This window comes from Hypomesus transpacificus, chromosome 4 (genome assembly GCF_021917145.1).
Source record: "Hypomesus transpacificus isolate Combined female chromosome 4, fHypTra1, whole genome shotgun sequence".
Lineage (NCBI taxonomy): Eukaryota > Metazoa > Chordata > Actinopteri > Osmeriformes > Osmeridae > Hypomesus > Hypomesus transpacificus.
This window is the reverse complement of record NC_061063.1, coordinates 9,487,353-9,506,649: the sequence shown is the minus strand read 5'-3', so window position 1 is coordinate 9,506,649 and position 19,297 is coordinate 9,487,353. Positions and strand designations below refer to the sequence as shown.

Sequence of the window (19,297 nt, the reverse complement as noted above, 5' to 3'; positions counted from 1 at the left end):
ACCCCTCCGTAGCAGGTTGACTAACTGCAGTGTGTCGCTCCGTAAAGACTCTGAAGACAGAGAGACCTTGTGGTTATGATAAGCCCTGGTAAACCGCAATAGGCTTTGACTCTTTTTTTCCTTCTCAACTCTACCGATACATGTGATTTGTTATCGTTAGATTGTCTAGGGTGTAGGCAGAAAATTACAGTATTTTATTAGTTATAAAAAGTACAAAATAAACAATTAAACACTGTTTCCCATAGTTGTAGTCCCAGGATAAGGGTGATGTTTGTGTTGAGAGGCGCCATAATATAATCTCCACCTTTTTGAAGGTTTTGGAGGAGAGGGACAGGGAAATAGCTGTTCTTAATGAACAGATCGCTAAGCTTCAACACACGGAAACAGCATCTGATAACAAGGTAACACAATATGCACATACGGAACAGACCTGGATCTGTTTGCGTATTTGTATATGTCTGTGGCAGTGCTGTGTGTTTGTTTGCGTGAAACTCATTTTGTGTTTCGTAAAACCACCATTTTTTGGTGTCTTTGGTTTCGGTAAGTAGACCTGTCGTGAGTTGTTGTCGTATGTCTGGATAAACTTTTGAGACACTCAAGAGCAGTGATTGTTTTGAGCTTTTGTCATGAAACTGACACTGCATTTGACCTCCGTGAATGCACCTAAGAAAGCGTCGATGAGCTCATCGTTAAGGCATCGCTAAACGATGAACTGATCGTTTCAGGCATCGCTAGACAATCCGGACTGGAACCACAGCCGTGTCTCGTAGGTTTTAAAGAAAAGCACGGCAAGTCTGAAAGCGATCAGCTCGGCATCCTGTATTCCTTACTCACCTTAGCCCTTCTCTCCAGGACATGCATCCTGTATTCCTTACTCACCTTAGCCCTTCTCTCCAGGACATGCATCCTGTATTCCTTACTCACCTTAGCCCTTCTCTCCAGGACATCGACGAGAAGGACGAGCTGATTCGGGAGCTGGAGTCTCGGGTGGAGTTCATGCGGAGCGAACGGGATCGTCTGAAGAGGAACAGCGAGGAAGAGCTGTACCAGCTCAACGCTGTCATCGAAAAACTCCAGGAGGAGCTCGCTAACATCGAGCAGAAACAGGCGGCGGAGGAGGAGGAAGACGAGGAGGAGGAGGAGCCGCCGCGTCCAGGGAGCCAGACGGGAGGACCCAGCAGGGACGAGTTTGACGAAATGAAGCAGAGGGTGGACCAGGCCACCCATGAGCTGAACACGCTCAAAGCGGAGCACGGCTCCCTCTTGGACACGTACCTGCGCTTGAAGGAGAGCGCCTTGGCTTTGGCGGAGACGGAAAAGCTGGACGAGGCCTCGGAGTCGGACTTCGAAGACGCTCTGAGGGAGAAGACCGCCGCTTTTTTGGTGATGCAGGCCCAGGTCCAGGCCCTGGAGCAGAGCGCCACCTCCAGGGTGGAGGAGTTGAGCCGTCGTGTCCAGGACCTGGAGGGTCTGGTCGGGGAGAGGGACTCGGAGCTGGCCCGCTGTCGCTTCCTGGTGGAGAAGGCTCAGGAAGATGCCGATGAGCTCCAGCACAAGGTCTCCAACCTCGAGGACAAGCTAAGGGACAGGGTGGCCGCGACGCTGGTTAGCCAGGCCCAACTGGGGGCCGTCCAGCAGCAGTCTCACGCTTCCAAGGCCCAGGGATCCGACGAGACGGACCTGGATACCCGGGGAGAGTCCCAGGCAGCGGCCCACGACTTTGGGTTCCCGGGGGTCCCCAAGATGGACTTTGGGGTGCTGGGCGTAGCCAAACGGGGTCCGGCCGGGAAGGTGGTGCTTCTGACGGAGAAGCTATGGGAGCTGGAGGTGGGGCTCAGCGGCATGCAGAGGGACCAGGAGCTACAGAAACAGCTGCTGTCCAGCTCGGAGGTGGAGGTGATGGAGTACGAGAGGAGGCTGGCCACCCTCATGGACCTGCTCAACCAGATGAAACCAGCCGGGCACCTGAGGAGCAGCCTGCAGGCAGGGGTGCGTGTTAGCGTTAGCATGTGCAGCTGCAGGGGTTACGTGTTAGCGTTAGCATGTGCAGCTGCAGGGGTTATGTGTTAGCGTTAGCATGTGCAGCTGCAGGGGTTATGTGTTAGCGTTAGCATGTGCAGCTGCCGGTTGGGGAGTTAGCGTTAGCATCAGGGCTAAAAAATAATATATGTATACAAATGTTTTACTACTTTGATCATGTCAGCCGATGGATGTTTGATATCAAAACGTTTGGTGTTTTTCCACAGTGTCATGTTGATTAATGGTTAGACATTTTTTACTTTGACTCAGGCATCGTCCACCAGCGACACCTCAGTGTCCAACGTTCTCCAAGAACTACAGGAAGTGAGAGAGGAAGCTGCCGTTACCAGGCAACAGCTGAGCACCTTCAAGGAGAGCAGCAGCAAACTTCAGGAAGAGCTCAAGGTACATAACATACACACAAAAAAAGTATGAAAGTATTTATGTTGACTTTATTTAACATATTTTATGGGATTTAGCAAATGCTCTTTTCTCTTGTATTCTAGGAAAAAGAGATTGCGGTAGCAAAGCTCCAAGAAGACCTTCAAAGGGTAAGAAAGCAAATTTGGTTACAGCTTCAACTTTCCCAGAGCAATACATGAAAAAGCTGAAAATATATATTTTTTAAACGCGTTCTCCTGTCGTCCTCAGGCATCGTCTAGAGGTGCTGAGGAAGCCAAGATGGCGGAGATGCAGCGAGAGTTGAGGGACTTCAAACAGGAGGCCTACGCCGCCAAAGAGGAGCTAAGCAGCTGCAAGGAGCGCTGTGACAAGCTCCAGGAGCTGCTGCAGGTACTGACGGAGGTCAAGGGTCGTCTTCTGACGCTAAAGCCTCTGCATTATCCCTAACCTGTGCTACTTGAGCGTTTGAAGAAGGGCTCTGTAGGCTACTTGGAATGCGGATCGCAGATTTTGTACGTTTTATTCTTTTTGACAGTATTTAACTCATCATGTCGTGTGGTTTTTTTTTTTTGATGAAGGAGAGAGAGATGACCATCGCACATCTCAAGGGCGAACTTCACCAGGTAAGACTCGGCTCTACAGACATACAATATGATTTTATTTCACCTCGACATCTCGCAAACGAAACACGATCGGTCACACACCCCTCCCCCAGGCATCGTCGGAGGGCTTGGGGGCTGAGAGGTCTGAACTCCTCCAGGAGCTCCAGGACGTCCGAGACGAGGCGGCCTCCACCAAGGAGCAGCTCACCAGCTTCAGGGACAGTACGGACAAGCTCCAGGGTGAGCTCCAAGCCCGGGACCTGTCCATCGCCCAGCTCCAGGAAGAGGTGCACAAGCTGGGAGCAGCCTTGGCCAAGGCAGACGTGCCTCCTTCACCGTCCCCGTCGCCTCAGCCCCTCTCCTCCTCCGCCACCTCCTCTTCCTCCCAACCCAAGAAGAAAGGAGGGAAGCAAGGGAGCAGGAAGGCTGGAGACGCCAAAGACAAACAAACCCTCGTGAGGAAGGGCTCCGCTCCCACCTCTTCTTCCTCCTCCGAGAAACCTCGGACTCCCCCGCTGAACAACGGCTCCGAACGGCCGCGCTCCCCGACCGCGGACTCGTCCACGCAGACAAAGCCCTCGCAGAGGGCGCCCAGCCAGCGTGCGGACGAGGAGGAGGCGGAGGGGGCTTGGGAGGTCGTCAGAGAGTACCAGGAGAAGATCGGACAGATGCTGGAGCTGCACGCGGCCGAGATCCTGGACATGGAGGCGCGGCACATCGCGGAGAGTGAGGCGCTGAGGAGGGAGAGCGAGGCGCTGAGGAGAGAGGGACAGCAAGCGGAGGAAGAGTGCAGGGCTCTGAAGGCCGTCATCGATAAACTGTGCTCCAGCGAGGTGAGGGCCGTGACCTGCTGTGTGTGGGGGTGTGGGAGGGTGTGTGTGTGTGTGGATGTGTGCGTTGGGGGTGGATGAGGGTGTGTGTGTCTTTCTTGGATGTTGCTGGGATTAGATTGATGACAGGTTTTGTGTTGAGCTTGCAAGTACTTGCTGGAGAGAGATTGATGTTATTGTGCCTTTCACAAACGCCTCAGCATGGTGAAGATTCTTTATTCCACCATCTCAGTCCTCCTTTACAGGACTTACAGGCTTAGCACAGATACAGAAGGGCAGAGGAGAGGAGAATGTGTTTGAATGTGGTTTCGTCTGGTTTCATCCCCTCCAGGCCGCTTCATCCAGACCCGAGCGCCCTGCAGCATCACATCTCAAGGACGGCTACACCAGTGGTGAGCTTCAGCAGTACTGTGCATCGCACCCTGACCCAAGTCCCTTTACATGTTACCCGTTTAGCAGGAGCTTTCATCCAAAGCGAAGTACAAATAGTGCACGTGGAAAGCAAACTAGAACACCAAGGATCAGAAGTTCATAGTTGTAACTGTATTTCAATGGTCAGAGTCAAGTAACAGACTGTATTTACAAGCCTCAGGCTAACTTGAGTAACCAAGTAACCAGCAGTAAAGTGAGGTAACCAGCAGTAAAGTGAGGTAACCAGCAGTAAAGTGAAGTAACCAGCTAGCTCAGTAGCTCATCTCAGCATGGACAAGGCTGAAACCTCCTCTTCTTCCTCCTCCTCCTCCTGCTTCCCCTCCTCCTGCTTCCTCCCCCCCCCCCCCTCCTCCTGCTTCCCCTCCTCCTGCTTCCCCTCCTCCTGCTCCCCCCCCCCCCCCCTCCTGCTCCCCCCCCCCTCCTCCTCCTGCTCCTCCCCACCCCCGCCTCCTCCTGCTCCTCCTCCTCCAGACAGCAGCTCAGACTGGAGCCAGAGGACGGGGTACGACCTCCCTAACCTGCAGCAGGAGTTCAGGAGCACTCCAGAGGGAGCCAGGAGGGAGACGGACGACGCCCTCCCTGATAGAATCAAGGTCAGACAGCCCTGCCAGCACTGGGACACGTTTGTTGTTGAAATGCATGTATACATTGATTTTGTTGTTGTCGTTGTGTGTATCCAGTGTCACTTCAAACCATTTCGTTAAAACCCGATCTTGATATGCTTTGGCTATTGTATTACACTATTTAACGACAGATATTTGTGTTTCTGTGTTCCGTGTCCACATCCAGACTCTTCTTCGGGAGGTTCACCAGGAAGGCATGCAGGTCCTCTCCCTGTCGGAGCTGCCGGCGGGGGAGGGGGAGGCCGGACCGGCAGGCCTCCACAGCCAGGGCTGGGCCAGGGAGAGGGAGGCTCTGGTGGCCACTGTAGACTCCCTCAAAAACCTCCTCGCCCAGATGACCAGAGACACACAGGTGAGGAGCCCACTGTCACGCACCACCAACACAGCGCAGTCAACTAAATATGAACACTTCAGATTTAGATGGTCAGAGATGTCACAGACAACAAAACGAGAATAACAGCAAACGTATCCACCGAAATCTCAGTAAACAACATTTACGACGGGGCATATTTCACGTCCGACAAGAAGCAGGAAGTATTTCACAGGGGGGGGGGGGGGGGGGGGGGGGGGAGTTGGCCGAGACGTAGGCCTTCCCTGACTCAACTAGGGTGCGTTTGTTTTGCCTTCAGACCTCAGGGGGGGCAGACTGGCGCGCGGAGCTGCTGGAGGCGGTGCAGCAGGTGTTTGTGAGGGAGCGCAGCGTGCTGAAGAGCGCCCTTTACGCCCGCCTGGACCTGCTGGACACCAGCGACGCCATCGTCCACCTCAACCAGCTGGAGCGCCGGCTAGCCGAGCAGGTCTGTGTTCATGGGAACAAACGTCCTCACAACTATAGTGAAACGGGAAAAAAAGTCTAATGTTTTTTCTCAGGGAGCATTAGAGATTTGAGAGTTAGGGTTAGAATTACATTTAGGGTTGAGGTTAGGGGTTAGAGAACACCGTTTTGAATGGAAGTGAATGGTAGGGCCCCACTAGGATAGAAAAACAAACTTGTGTGTGTGTGTGTCTCCAGGACTCCCACCATAGGGAAGCGATGGGAAACCTCCACGCTGCTGACCGGAGCAGTCTGCTGTCAGAGGTCCAGCAGCTTCGTGCTCAGCTGGAACACTTGCAAACACCGGACCCCGGCCTCAGAGATACCCCCAGCCTCAGAAACGCCCCCAGCCAAGGTATGTAGCCTGGACACACCTCTGGGTTGCTGTGTTGGTGTGGAAGGAAATACCAATGCCTTCTGATTGTATGCAGTCAGAACAGCAAGAATATCATAGCTGTTAAGTACTCACAGATGATCATGGAAACTGACCTTATTTTGTGTTTCTCCACAGGTTTCCAGTCTGGTGTTGAGGCAGGTGCTTCAGAGCCAAGGGGGAGAGGTGTCCCCCAGGGGGGTGCTGGAGGCCCCCCGGAGGCCCCCCACATGGGCAAGGCACCCCAGAGGGGTCCCCTGGAGCCCCCCCAGGCAGACAGGGGGCTCCTGGAGGAGCTGAGAGGAGAGCTGGCTCAGACCAAACTGGAGCTGGAGACCACACTGAAGGCTCAGCACAAACACCTGACAGAGGTGGACATGCTGAGGTAGGAACACAAACCCACCCCCCCCCCCACACACACACACACACACACATACCTACATAAACAGAGCCAGTAAAGCAACAAGGCTCAACGCCTAAAACAGCTCGCCACAGTGAACGAGGAAGTAAACACACTCACACACTGAGATTTAAACACAAGGGGTTTTCCTCTCTAGCCTTTGTTCTCTGGGTCGGTCTAATACATCACTGTCGTCAATCTCGCTGTTGCCAGGGCGGAGATGTATCAGAAGGCCTCCGAGGTGGACTCCCTGACGGACCGCCTGTCAGACGAGCAGAAGAAGACCAGGGAGCAGCAGTGGGCCTTGGAGAAGGAGAGGTGTAAATCTGACAGGAGGGAGGAGACAGGAAGAGAGGAGCTGGAGGTGAGCTGCCTTGCGCCGACCAATCGATCCGTTATCACAAACGCCTCAGCTCGTGTGGCCCGCGAGCATTCTAGAACTCTCCCTCATCCCTCACACACACACAAACTGGTTTACCCCCCTTTGTCAGGACCTCAAACTGACCGTGGAGGACCTGCAGAGCCAGGTGGCCCAGCTGACCTCGGGCCTGGAGCAGGAGCGCCAGGCCTCCTCCCAGCTCTCCCTCCAGGCTCAGCAGGAGGGCGTCACCCTGCACAGCCGTCTGTCAGAGCTCCAGGTTCAGCTGGAGTCGGAGCGAGCCCGGGCCCAGGAGCTGAGCAGTGCCCTGGGGAGGGAGAAGGAGATGCGCCGGGGCGGAGGTCACCCCCAGGAGGGGGAGGAGGGGGCTGAAGCTGTTCTGGACAGTCTGCAGAGGGAGCTGGATGAGAAACATGCACAGGTAAACACTTGAGTTGACAAAGAGGGTGATATATATATATATAAGAAAAAAAAGATAAATTATACAAATAAAAAAGTATAAATTACATGCATATTGTTTTTTGAAGTAAAAGATTCTGTAAAAAGAAAGAAATGCTAAATTATTATTAAAAATTAAATGATCCCCTCTTCCCCTCAGGTGGTGCATCTGCTCGGGGAGGTGGAGTCCCACAAGCTGGTGGCTGTCCGTCAGCAGGAAGTGCTCACCTCCACAGGTCAGAGGTCACAGCAGGACCAGGAGACCCTGCAGGCTGGCCGCGCCCAGCTCCAGGCTCTGCAGGAGGCCTTGCAGGAGGCGCAGGCCCAGCTGAGGAAGGAGGTGCAGAGGAGCAAGGCTCTGGAACAGGAGAAGGAGAGGCTGGAGGAGAGAGTGGTCCAGCTGAGGAAGGCGGGGGAGACGGCAGGGAGAGGCACGCGGGGAGCTGACAGTCAGAACGTGAGTCAGCACTCCTCCTCGTCGCCCGTTTGTTACAGTACTGGACAGTTTACAGACATGAGTCTGAACCCTTGTTTAATTCACTTGACTTGTTTATGTTTAGTTGAATGGTTTCCATAGGTCCATACAACAGATCACGTAGGTCTCTAGGCAACTGTATTGTTGCCCCCTTTTCGAGTTATTGTCAGGCTTATTTGCACCCCTAGCAACCCTGTTTTGCTGCGTTGCTGTTGGTACACGGCGCCCTACGATAACCTTTAACGTATTAGCATTATCTACCATAGGCTTGTTTCGTTTACACCGGCCTTAGATAATCACAGTGTCAACCAACCAATCTGGCTGTCCGTACTGTACAAGTGCTTCACCATTGACCCCTCCTGCTCCATAGCAGCCAGGCGTGTGCACAGGCGAGCCCACAGACAGGACCATGGACTGGGTGTTCCAGCAGAAGAGCACTGACGCTCAGACCGCCATGTCCGGCACGCCCTCCCTCCGAGAGCCCACAGGGTCGGGGGTCACCACCGCGCCCCTCGACCCCAGACCCTCCACGGACAAGGTCCTGGGGAAACTGCAGCTCATCGCCAGCAGGATCAGGGCTCTGGCCAGCAAGGCACCTGACAGGTGTGGCTCCCGATTGGCTTACCGAATCAAGGATTTAAGCTGTGTATTCACACAAAAAATAAATACTTTTTAAATCATTTATGCATACCATGGACAGGTTCAATTCAGTTAATTCAACTGTGGTGTTGTAGTTTTTTGTGTAAAAAGTAAAGGTTACTACATAAAATGTGAATAATGTTTCTAACAGGCTGACCACAGAGGTGGACAGAGAGGAGCTAACCTGGCTCCAGTCCAACGTTGATGAGGTCATCAGCATGCTGCAGCGGTTCCCAGGACTCCCCTCTGCCCCAGAGGTGAGAGAAATCAAGCCTATCACAGGACAGTCCTTTCCAGCTGGAGTCAACATCTTCTATTGAGAGTCTTAGCCTTTAGTGGTGCGGGCTCTTAAGCCTCAGAGTCGGTGTGATCTCTACATTTACATTTAGTCATTTAGCAGACGCTCTTATCCAGAGTGACTTACAGTAAGTACAGGGACATTCCCCCCCCCCCGAGGCAAGTGGGGGGAAGCGCCTTGCCCAAGGACACAACGTCATTTGGCACGGCCGGGAATCAAACTGGCAACCTTCAGATTACCAGCCCGATTCCCTAACCGCTCAGCCACCTGACTCCCATCTCTGTGTCTGCCTCCAGAGTGCCGCCCTGCTGGCTGGAGGCTCCCTGACGGAGCGCCTGCTGAGGCAGAACGCCGAGCTCACGGGCTTCGTCAGCCGTCTGACGGAGGAGAAGAACGATCTGCGGAACCAGACGCTGCGGCTGGAGGAGGAGCTGAGGCGGTACCGGCACTCCGGCCTGGGCAGCGGACTCAGCGTGAGTTCACCGCAGTTGCCCCGTTAACGGGAGGGATGCTGTTCAGGTTTATAGAGAGGGACCGGGACTGATACACCGTGCAGTGTTACCGGACGGTCGGAATACCCAGATGTCGTTTTGGGTGTCTTGACTTCTGACAGCAACGGTTCTTCATAGAGACAAGGGGGCGCTGAGTTAGTAAAGCAAACTGAGTTAACATGCTTTAGTTCTAGAATGATGTGAATGGAATCCCATTCAGGATGAGCACACTAATAGTTCTAGAATGAGTTCAATGGAGTCCCAGCGTTCTGAACCCTCTCTCCGTCTTCCAGCCCGGCAGCAGGAGGGGCGTGGCGGGCGTGGACGCGGCGGGCGCCCTGTTCTCCCAGGAGCGGGAGGCGTGGGGCCGGGAGAGGAGCCGGCTGGAGAAGGGGCTCCGCACGGCCCAGGCTGAGCTCTCCCGCCTCCGGGCGGAGCTCAGGACAGAGGCTCTCAGAGACATGAGCGGGCCGGACGCAGACAACACCACGCTGAAGGTGAGCTCTCAGGCACTGCTGGTTGCTCCTGCACACTGAGGGTTTCTGGGAATGACAGAGACTGAGACACGACAAACACGTCAATAAGGATTTAGTTTTAATATCATGCAGTACAGAAATGCTTTTGATGATTAATTACGAAAAATTAGGCATTCTGAAAGGTTGAACTCCTGTGTTCAAGGTTCAATAATCATGACATATCACGTGATTCACTCAAATCCTTCAACCCCCCACCCTCCGCTCTCCCTCTCCACCCAGAGAATGTACGGGAAGTACCTGCGTTCCGAGAGCTTCCGGAAGGCCCTCATCTACCAGAAGAAGTACCTGTTGTTGTTGCTGGGCGGCTTCCAGGAGTGCGAAGAGGCCACGCTGTCGCTGATCTCCAGGATGGGCGGCCGGCCGTCCGTCTGCAGCCTGGAGTCGCAGCGCCACAGGGGGCTGACGCGCTTCCGCTCCGCCGTCAGGGTCTCCATCGCCCTCTCCAGGTGAACTCTGGGAAATGTAGTCTCGGGGTGTCGGGAGTGAAGGGCCCTGCCTTTAGGGCGCGGTGGTGATTGATATTTAACCAGAATCCATCGTTGTTTGTGACATCCTTCCATACTGTTGATAGAAAGTTGTTTTTTTTAATCCACTGACATGATTTATTCCGGAGTTTCTTTTTAGCTAGAAGCATTTTTAGCTCAACTTTCCTGCTGTTTCAGGATGCGTTTCCTGGTCAAGCGTTGGCAGAAGGCCACAGGGATGAGCTCTGTGTCTCCAGGCACAGTCAACAGAAACGGCCTCGCCCAGACACCAGTCACAGGACCTCACAGCATAACACCAGGTACAGACCTCACAGCATAACACCAGGTACAGACCTCACAGCATAACACCAGGTACAGACCTCACAGCATAACACCAGGTACAGACCTCACAGCATAACACCAGGTACAGGACCTCACAGCATAACACCAGGTACAGGACCTCACAGCATAACACCAGGTACAGGACCTCACAGCATAACACCAGGTACAGGACCTCACAGCATAACACCAGGAACAGGACCTCACAGCATAACACCAGGTACAGGACCTCACAGCATAACACCAGGTACAGGACCTCACAGCATAACACCAGGTACAGGACCTCACAGCATAACACCAGGTACAGGACCTCACAGCATAACACCAGGTACAGGACCTCACAGCATAACACCAGGTACAGACCTCACAGCATAACACCAGGTACAGACCTCACAGCATAACACCAGGTACAGGACCTCACAGCATAACACCAGGTACAGGACCTCACAGCATAACACCAGGTACAGACCTCACAGCATAACACCAGGTACAGACCTCACAGCATAACACCAGGTACAGACCTCACAGCATAACACCAGGTACAGACCTCACAGCATAACACCAGGTACAGACCTCACAGCATAACACCAGGTACAGACCTCACAGCATAACACCAGGTACAGACCTCACAGCATAACACCAGGTACAGACCTCACAGCATAACACCAGGTACAGACCTCACAGCATAACACCAGGTACAGACCTCACAGCATAACACCAGGTACAGACCTCACAGCATAACATCAGGTACAGGACCTCACAGCATAACACCAGGTACAGGACCTCACAGCATAACACCAGGTACAGGACCTCACAGCATAACACCAGGTACAGGACCTCACAGCATAACATCAGGTACAGGACCTCACAGCATAACATCAGGTACAGGACCTCACAGCATAACACCAGGTACAGGACCTCACAGCATAACACCAGGTACAGGACCTCACAGCATAACACCAGGTACAGGACCTCACAGCATAACACCAGGTACAGGACCTCACAGCATAACACCAGGTACAGGACCTCACAGCATAACACCAGGTACAGGACCTCACAGCATAACACCAGGTACAGGACCTCACAGCATAACACCAGGTACAGGACCTCACAGCATAACATCAGGTACAGGACCTCACAGCATAACACCAGTCACAGGACCTCACAGCATAACACCAGTCACAGGACCTCACAGCATAACACCAGGTACAGACCTCACAGCATAACACCAGTCACAGGACCTCACAGCATAACACCAGGTACAGGACCTCACAGCATAACACCAGGTACAGGACCTCACAGCATAACACCAGGTACAGGACCTCACAGCATAACACCAGGTACAGGACCTCACAGCATAACACCAGGTACAGGACCTCACAGCATAACACCAGGTACAGGACCTCACAGCATAACACCAGGTACAGACCTCACAGCATAACACCAGGTACAGGACCTCACAGCATAACACCAGGTACAGGACCTCACAGCATAACACCAGGTACAGACCTCACAGCATAACACCAGTCACAGGACCTCACAGCATAACACCAGTCACAGGACCTCACAGCATAACACCAGGTACAGGACCTCACAGCATAACACCAGGTACAGGACCTCACAGCATAACACCAGGTACAGGACCTCACAGCATAACACCAGTCACAGGACCTCACAGCATAACACCAGGTACAGGACCTCACAGCATAACACCAGGAACAGGACCTCACAGCATAACACCAGGTACAGGAATGGTTATGGGTCCATCTGTGAAGTCTTCTATGACACTGCTTGTAGGAAGGGCTATACCAATGAAGTTTGATTTGATAAAGACATGTAGTTAAAGACGTCTATCCTCCCCCCTCCTCCCGTCTGCCCCCCCCTCCTCCCGTCTGCCCCCCTCCTCCCCCCCCCCCCCCCTCCCCCCCCCACCCCCCCAGGGAGCGATGTGAGGGACTCCCCCTTCCTGCACCCTGGCAGTGTGGAGGTGTTCGCCGACAGACAGGGAGCGACCAGCAGAGGGCGCTCTGGCAGAGACTCCCCCAGATCAGCCTTGTCCTCCACACAACACAGGTACCATAACCACGGCAACATCAACAACAACAGCCGTTACCATGACAACCACCGCAACCACCGTTGGTGTACCCAGAGGATGATGGAGGGTTTTTTAAAAGCAGGGTGTGTTTGTCAGGTTCCACCTGGCGGGAGACTCCGGCCCTCTGAGCTGCTCCCACCTGCAGAGCTACGACCCGGACAGAGCGCTCACAGACTACATCTCCAGACTGGAGGCCTTACAGAGGAGGCTGGGGGGCGTGACGTCAGGTAACACACACACACACACACGAGACACACACACACACACACACACACTAGAGAGACGCATACACACGAGAGACACACACTAGAGAGAGACGCACACACACACGAGAGACACACACACACACACACACTAGAGAGAGAGTGTATTCATTCTTATACATTCACACAACACACCACTTAAGACTGTAGATTTCCTTTAGAATTTTGTTGGATTTTTATTTCATTTTTTCCTCCAGGATCATCTTCATATGCTCAATTGCACTTTGGAATGAGAAGGTAGAAGCCCAGACGCTTGAAGATACTCAGTTGCCTTTACTCATGCTGGGCGGTTTCGTACCATGCTATGTACAGCACCATATTTCGTGGGGACCAAATACCATTTTTTGTGTAAGACATCTTATTATCGGGCTTTTCGTCGCCGGCACTTGAAACAGCTTCTACGTTTGTAATATCGTTCTGCCTCTTTGTTGTGGATGAGCTACAATCATGTTTAATGTATATTTGTGGAATGCTAATTTAAAGATATATACCCTTGATTAATTTATACCGTGGATGTTTTGTTTGTGTGGGTGGAAGAATACTTAAGGAATGTTTGGGTTTGTTGTTGAGGAGACTGCTACTGGATATATACACTACACTGTGTTTACTAGGCCGGGTTCCTGGACAGACGACATTTGCAGAAAACATATTTTTGTAAAGGGTAGGAGCTTTGAATTTTCTGGGTATTTTGTCAAAAACTGAAATAAATGATACATTTTAAACGTGGCATTGTGTCATTCCTTCATTTATGACGTTTAAACAGGATGGAAAACAGTTTTAATTTTTTCTTGTTTTAATAATATGCAAGATTTCACATCAGCTAACATGCCCAACCGGTGGATCCGATTCAAATAAGGGTAGAATAAAAACTAATAAGAAATGGAATTCAAATGAATTCCGTTAAACTAATGAAAGAATCACAAATTGATTTTATAGGGAGTGGAAAGCCAAAACTTCTAAACTACACAGCTGTGAAGTCTCTTTTGTTCCTCAAGGCACTACATCTGTCAGGCACCACTCCCTTCTGAAGGCATCATCACACACCATCTGCTTTACCAGCCTCTGGACAAATGATCGCTTCGTTCTTCGAATTAGTTCAAGAAGGGATTCACGTGGGTAAAAATAAAGTATAAGTGGTTTTTCTATGCTTATAGTGAAGGCAGTATTACAAGTGCTTACGATTCAGTATCAAGTAGAAATGGCTTGAAAGTAATTATTTACTTGTCGCTGGAACACCAGACTGCAAAACTATAGATTTACACAACGAAACAACAAGCGTTCCATCAACCGAGTGCTCCCAGACAAACGTTGAAGGTCTCATTTCATTCAAGTCCAGCTGCATACTTTAAACAGCTCCTGCGCTCGTCTCCTCTCTCCCCCTCGCTGCTCCTTCAGTTCGTCCTCCTTCTGTATCTGATGACGGGGTTGTGAGGGGTGTGAATCATGGTGGTGTAGTTGATCGTGGGGAAGTAGCCGTCGACCAGATCGAACTCGTAGAGGCGCAGCATGGTGGACCAGATGGTCTTGATCTGAACGTAGGCAAAGTTTTCTCCTATGCAGCGATGCCGGCCTGGGGGAGAAGGGAAAGGGTTTTTAAGTTTTGTCTTTTCTCTCTCTTTTTAAGGCATTCAAATATCCTATAAACATCTGACAAATATGTTTGTCTCAGTGGAAACCACTTCACATGATATGGATACTTTATTTTAATATTTATGTTATTGAAATTCATGTTTCCTTCCTCCCTGGTCATACAGTGACAGGGCACCACAGTAGTTTTCTCCGGCGGTTTCCTTACCTGCTCCAAACGGCACGTAAGCAAACTTCTCCCCTGCCGCGGGGTTCTCCTGGAGGTAGCGGTCAGGCTCGAACTCGGTCCTGTCCGTCCAGGTGTCCTTCAGGCGGTGGTTGACGGTCGGGGACACACACACCTGGTGGCCCACGGGGATGGTGTAGCCCGCCGCGGTCTGGACGCAGACGACACATTTCATTACGTTTGATTCATTTCTCAGACGCTTTTATCCAAAGCGAACTTTACAAACGGTGCATAGATGATGCAGGGGCGTACGTTTGTTTTCAAATATGGGTGGGACAGCTTTTTCTTTTTATATATATATAACTATATGGCTGTTAAATATTAGGCTCTGGGAGGCCATGTTGCAGGTTGTCATGGAGACCGTGCGATGTAGCGGCGGTGGGCTCTGGGATGTGGGACTCACCTGTGGAGAGCGTGCCATTCTCATCATGGTCATGATGGGGGGGCGGAGTCTGAGGGTCTCTTTCAAACAGCGGTCCAGCAAGGTCAGATCTTTCAGCTGGGGATGAGAGACCAGGTAAGAGAGACCAGGTAGCAGGTAGGTGAAACTGTGCTACTTCTGATTTATACACTTCCTGAATCTATACAGTGGACTGGTGTTTAAAAAGGTCAGCGGTTTAACATTGATGTTTAAAGTGTGAAACTGATTTTGAAATGCTGACCAGGAGAGCTATTGTGTAAGATTTTGATCTATTAGATCACATGACAGAGTGGATTCCATGTGAAGGTACAGACAGACAGACAGACAGACAGACAGAGAGAGAGAGAGAGAGAGAGAGAGAGAGAGAGAGAGAGAGAGAGAGAGGGAAACAAAGAGAAAGAGAGAGACACAGAGAGAGAGACAGACAGACAGACAGACAGACAGACAGACAGACAGACAGACAGAGAGAGAGAGAGAGAGAGAGAGAGAGAGAGAGAGAGAGGGAAACAAAGAGAAAGAGAGAGACACAGAGAGACAGACAGACAGACAGAGAGAGAGAGGGAGACAAAGAGAAAGAGAGAGACACACAGAGAGAGACACAGAGAGAAACAGAGAGAGAGAAACAGAGAGAGAGACACACAGAGAGACACAGAGAGAGAGACACACAGAGAGACACAGAGAGAGAGACACACAGAGAGACACAGAGAGAGAGACACACAGAGAGACACAGAGAGAGAGACACACAGAGAGACACAGAGAGAGAGACACACAGAGAGACACAGAGAGAGAGACACACAGAGAGACACAGAGAGAGAGACACACAGAGAGACACAGAGAGAGAGAGACACACAGAGAGACACAGAGAGAGAGACACACAGAGAGACACACAGAGAGACACAGAGAGAGACACAGAGAGAGAGACACAGAGAGAGACACACAGAGAGACACAGAGAGAGAGACACAGAGAGAGACACAGAGAGAGAGACACAGAGAGACACAGAGAGAGACACACAGAGAGACACACAGAGAGACACAGAGAGAGAGACACAGAGAGAGACACACAGAGAGACACAGAGAGAGAGACACAGAGAGAGAGACACAGAGAGAGACACAGAGAGAGAGACACAGAGAGAGACACAGAGAGAGAGACACAGAGAGACACACAGAGAGACACAGAGAGAGACACAGAGAGACACAGAGAGAGACACAGAGAGACACACAGAGAGACACAGAGAGACACACAGAGAGACACAGAGAGAGACACAGAGAGAGAGGGGGAGATCAGCAGGCAGACCTGGTCCAGGTCCAGAGGGGGCAGGTTATCTCCACAGACGTTCCTCTGCTCGGCGTGGCAGCGCTCCTGCAGGTCTCGGTCCCGAGCCAGGAAGAAGCCCAGCCAGGCACTGGTGGTGGACGACGTGTGTTGCCCCGCCAACAGAAGACCAATCAGCATCCCCGCAATCTCGCTGTCGTTCAGGGGCTTGCCGTCCCTGCAGGAAGTAGATTTGTGATGATCTGTTCTGATTTTTATCTCGACCACAGGAGCTTTTCTGCTGAGTCTGGGGCAATGTTTACTGTTACACTGCTTCAGTTAAAGTACATTACAGCTGAAATGGACAGGGCCTACAGACCAGACGGCAGGGTTGTGCTGAGGACTGGTCAGAGTCTTACTTGTAGGTGGCGTCTATAAGAGTCTGGAGAATGTCGTCCACCTTCTCTCCAGAGTTCCTTCGTTTCTGGATGACCTTGAAGAAGATGTTCTTGATCTCCTTGTGTGCTCTGTCCCTCCGTCTGTCCAACAAGAGCAGTAACAACCTCAGTAAGCACCAAAGATTTCATAATGTAAGGTGTTCATTTCAGTAAGTAGACGGATATCCACAGCAATTTACAGAGGGGGATTTCTATCTGCAACCTTTTTGATCTGCAGTCAATTGCTCTAACCAGTCATTTACAAAATTTGACCTATGTAATATTAAATAAACGTTCATGGGGAAACAGAATAAATGAAGGGGAAAGGGGTTATTTAAACAAAAATAATTCGAATTTTGACAATTAGTTTTTTTCTGTCCTCCTGGCTCTTACATGAAGCTGGGCAGGGGTAGCCAACCAGGCAGCAGCCAGGCAGCATGGCTGAAGCCTCCGTCCAGGTCAGCGTACAGCTGGGCCACCTTCTCATCCATCATGCTGCGGATCTCCTTACCATGGAGGCAGCTGCTGGCCGTCAGGATGATCAGCTCCGACAAGGCCTCGAACAGATCTGAGGTGGGAGGAGAGGAGAGTGAGGTGGGTCTGTAGGAGAGAGGGAGGAGAGTGCAGGGGTCTGTAGGAGAGAGGGAGGAGAGTGAGGTGGGTCTGTAGGAGAGAGGGAGGAGAGTGCAGGGGTCTGTAGGAGAGAGGGAGGAGAGTGCGGTGGGGTATAGGAGAAACCAGGAACTGTAGGTGAAAGATAAGTCAAGTGGTCAATAGGAAGGAGAGTGAGGGGAAGGGGTTCTGTATAGGGACAGAATGATGAGGATGAGTAGTTTGTGTAAAACTTGCTGACAGGGTAATCAATACGAGCATCCATGCAGAATATCCTGTCAGAAGTATTGCATGTATCAATGATTTTAGATAGAGGTTTTCCAGAGGACTACATTTTGACACACTGTGGATGTGTTTACTTTTCAACATACTTTCCTCCCCACTGTCTCCCCATCGTTCAAAGTATTCCTTGGTCTCGTCTTCAATGATCTGGACATGCTGCTTGAAATGGGCAATGTTCAGACCTGTTTTCAGCATCTTCTTCTGCTCCAGAAAGATCTGGGCAAAACGGTCAAAGAAGCAAAAATAAGCACTTGAACACTTCTAGAGCAAAATCGATGTTATTAAAATGATGTAACTGGAGCAAGAGCTCGCTATGTGTCTTACAGGATTGGCTACATCGTAGGCCACCCCTTTGCCAAACACTGGCGTGGTCAGTCTAGAGTACACGTCCTCTGCGTTGAGGTCTTCGTTCTTGCTGTTGAACATGAGCGTTGCTGCGTCACTGCCCAGGAGATAGGTGAAGGTTTTGCCCACCATGGTGAAACTGAAGACAGGTCCATACTGTGGATGGAGAAATAAGATGTTGAAGTTTAAGAGTACTCTTAAGCATATTGTAAACATTTAGGCTACATTAATCACCAGAAATAGGAGGGCTGGGTGATGCTTGGAATTTTAAGATAAGTAGTTGCTGCCTCACCTTTTCATATGCGTTTTCCAAGAAATCAATAGGACTTTTTCCAAATGCAACAGCATGTCCCAGAAATGGAATGCTTGAAGGAATGTATGGTGGGTGTTTCTACTCACACAAAACAAAAATTCTGTAAGAACACCGAACCTTTGCTAATCAGGCTACTTACATGAGACAACGATAAACTGTCACACAGGCTACTTTGACTTACCAAGTCTTTGTCGCATGACTGTTTGATGAGCACTTTAGAGATGTATCCCAGTGCAAGAGTGATCACTGAGGCTGCGAGGACCACTGACGTCAGGTTTTCACTTATTTTCCCGACGGTGGTTTCAATCAACGCACTGCTAACTAGATATAAATGCATTGACATGATGTCGTCTTTTTAATGTATCCTGATTCCGTTGAATATGCTGCGTCAGACTTATTCACAATGCAGACCCGTCCGTTTCGATGTCGCCGCAATGGACAATCATGAACGCTTCGTTCGTTTATGAAAACACGTTTCCTAAATACGCAATAAGGAGATTCTTCGATACCCCAGAGACAAGTGTAGTTGATAAGTCACCTGTCTGGAAAGTGCTAACTGACAATTGGACGCGGTCGGTGATATTTGCCCGGCATCTCTACCAGTACCTGTCACTGTAATGTTAATCCTGCCCCCGCCTGACTGAAAGCGTCGGTTCATTGGCTACTCGCTATGTGTCAATCAAGTAACTCCACGCTCTCCGGCACTCTGATTGGTTAGCTCTACCTGAACTGATGTCTGGCTATATGATGTCACTGTTCAGCTGGGTGCAAGCCGCTGCAGGAAACGAACCACATTGGTTGAACTCCACACAGAGTTGGAGGTCACGCTCTTACAAGTTCACCGGCCACAGTCTGGGATAAGAGTATGATGAATAATGAAAATTAATACCAAGTCTATGACAGAGAAATC

General features: G+C 51.1%; 2 protein-coding genes across 9 annotated transcripts in view; one reads left to right on the top strand and one right to left on the bottom strand.

Annotated features, from left to right (window-relative positions):
* Positions 1–13,638, top strand: part of akap9 (A kinase (PRKA) anchor protein 9) — a 59,297-nt gene extending 45,659 nt beyond the window's left edge. For 5 of the 8 annotated variants that reach the window (XM_047019386.1, XM_047019382.1, XM_047019381.1 and 2 more), the window contains 26 exons: positions 315–401; positions 943–1,989; positions 2,290–2,424; positions 2,526–2,570; positions 2,671–2,811; positions 3,000–3,044; positions 3,137–3,856; positions 4,185–4,245; positions 4,757–4,878; positions 5,075–5,260; positions 5,538–5,705; positions 5,921–6,077; positions 6,234–6,480; positions 6,709–6,859; positions 6,987–7,295; positions 7,473–7,769; positions 8,158–8,390; positions 8,578–8,683; positions 9,021–9,197; positions 9,509–9,712; positions 9,971–10,197; positions 10,414–10,535; positions 10,748–10,774; positions 12,495–12,627; positions 12,746–12,876; positions 13,110–13,638. In XM_047019386.1, the coding sequence (XP_046875342.1) occupies positions 315–401; positions 943–1,989; positions 2,290–2,424; positions 2,526–2,570; positions 2,671–2,811; positions 3,000–3,044; positions 3,137–3,856; positions 4,185–4,245; positions 4,757–4,878; positions 5,075–5,260; positions 5,538–5,705; positions 5,921–6,077; positions 6,234–6,480; positions 6,709–6,859; positions 6,987–7,295; positions 7,473–7,769; positions 8,158–8,390; positions 8,578–8,683; positions 9,021–9,197; positions 9,509–9,712; positions 9,971–10,197; positions 10,414–10,535; positions 10,748–10,774; positions 12,495–12,627; positions 12,746–12,876; positions 13,110–13,153 (5,322 nt within the window). In that variant the 3' untranslated portion in view covers positions 13,154–13,638. The remainder of the gene's footprint in view (positions 1–314; positions 402–942; positions 1,990–2,289; positions 2,425–2,525; positions 2,571–2,670; positions 2,812–2,999; positions 3,045–3,136; positions 3,857–4,184; positions 4,246–4,756; positions 4,879–5,074; positions 5,261–5,537; positions 5,706–5,920; positions 6,078–6,233; positions 6,481–6,708; positions 6,860–6,986; positions 7,296–7,472; positions 7,770–8,157; positions 8,391–8,577; positions 8,684–9,020; positions 9,198–9,508; positions 9,713–9,970; positions 10,198–10,413; positions 10,536–10,747; positions 10,775–12,494; positions 12,628–12,745; positions 12,877–13,109) is intronic. The other 3 variants (XM_047019380.1, XM_047019387.1, XM_047019383.1) reach the window with 3 other exon arrangements.
* A 29-nt stretch (positions 13,639–13,667) lies between these two features.
* LOC124467200 (lanosterol 14-alpha demethylase) lies at positions 13,668–19,020 on the bottom strand. Its single transcript, XM_047019388.1, has 10 exons — positions 18,569–19,020; positions 18,367–18,465; positions 18,054–18,230; positions 17,819–17,945; positions 17,229–17,403; positions 16,818–16,937; positions 16,441–16,636; positions 15,129–15,224; positions 14,708–14,876; positions 13,668–14,482 (listed from the first exon to the last, which is right to left on the bottom strand). The coding sequence occupies exons 1-10, from the start codon at positions 18,728–18,730 to the stop codon at positions 14,304–14,306; spliced, it is 1,500 nt and encodes a 499-aa protein (XP_046875344.1). The 5' UTR covers positions 18,731–19,020; the 3' UTR covers positions 13,668–14,303.
* Between the last annotated feature and the right edge of the window lie 277 nt (positions 19,021–19,297).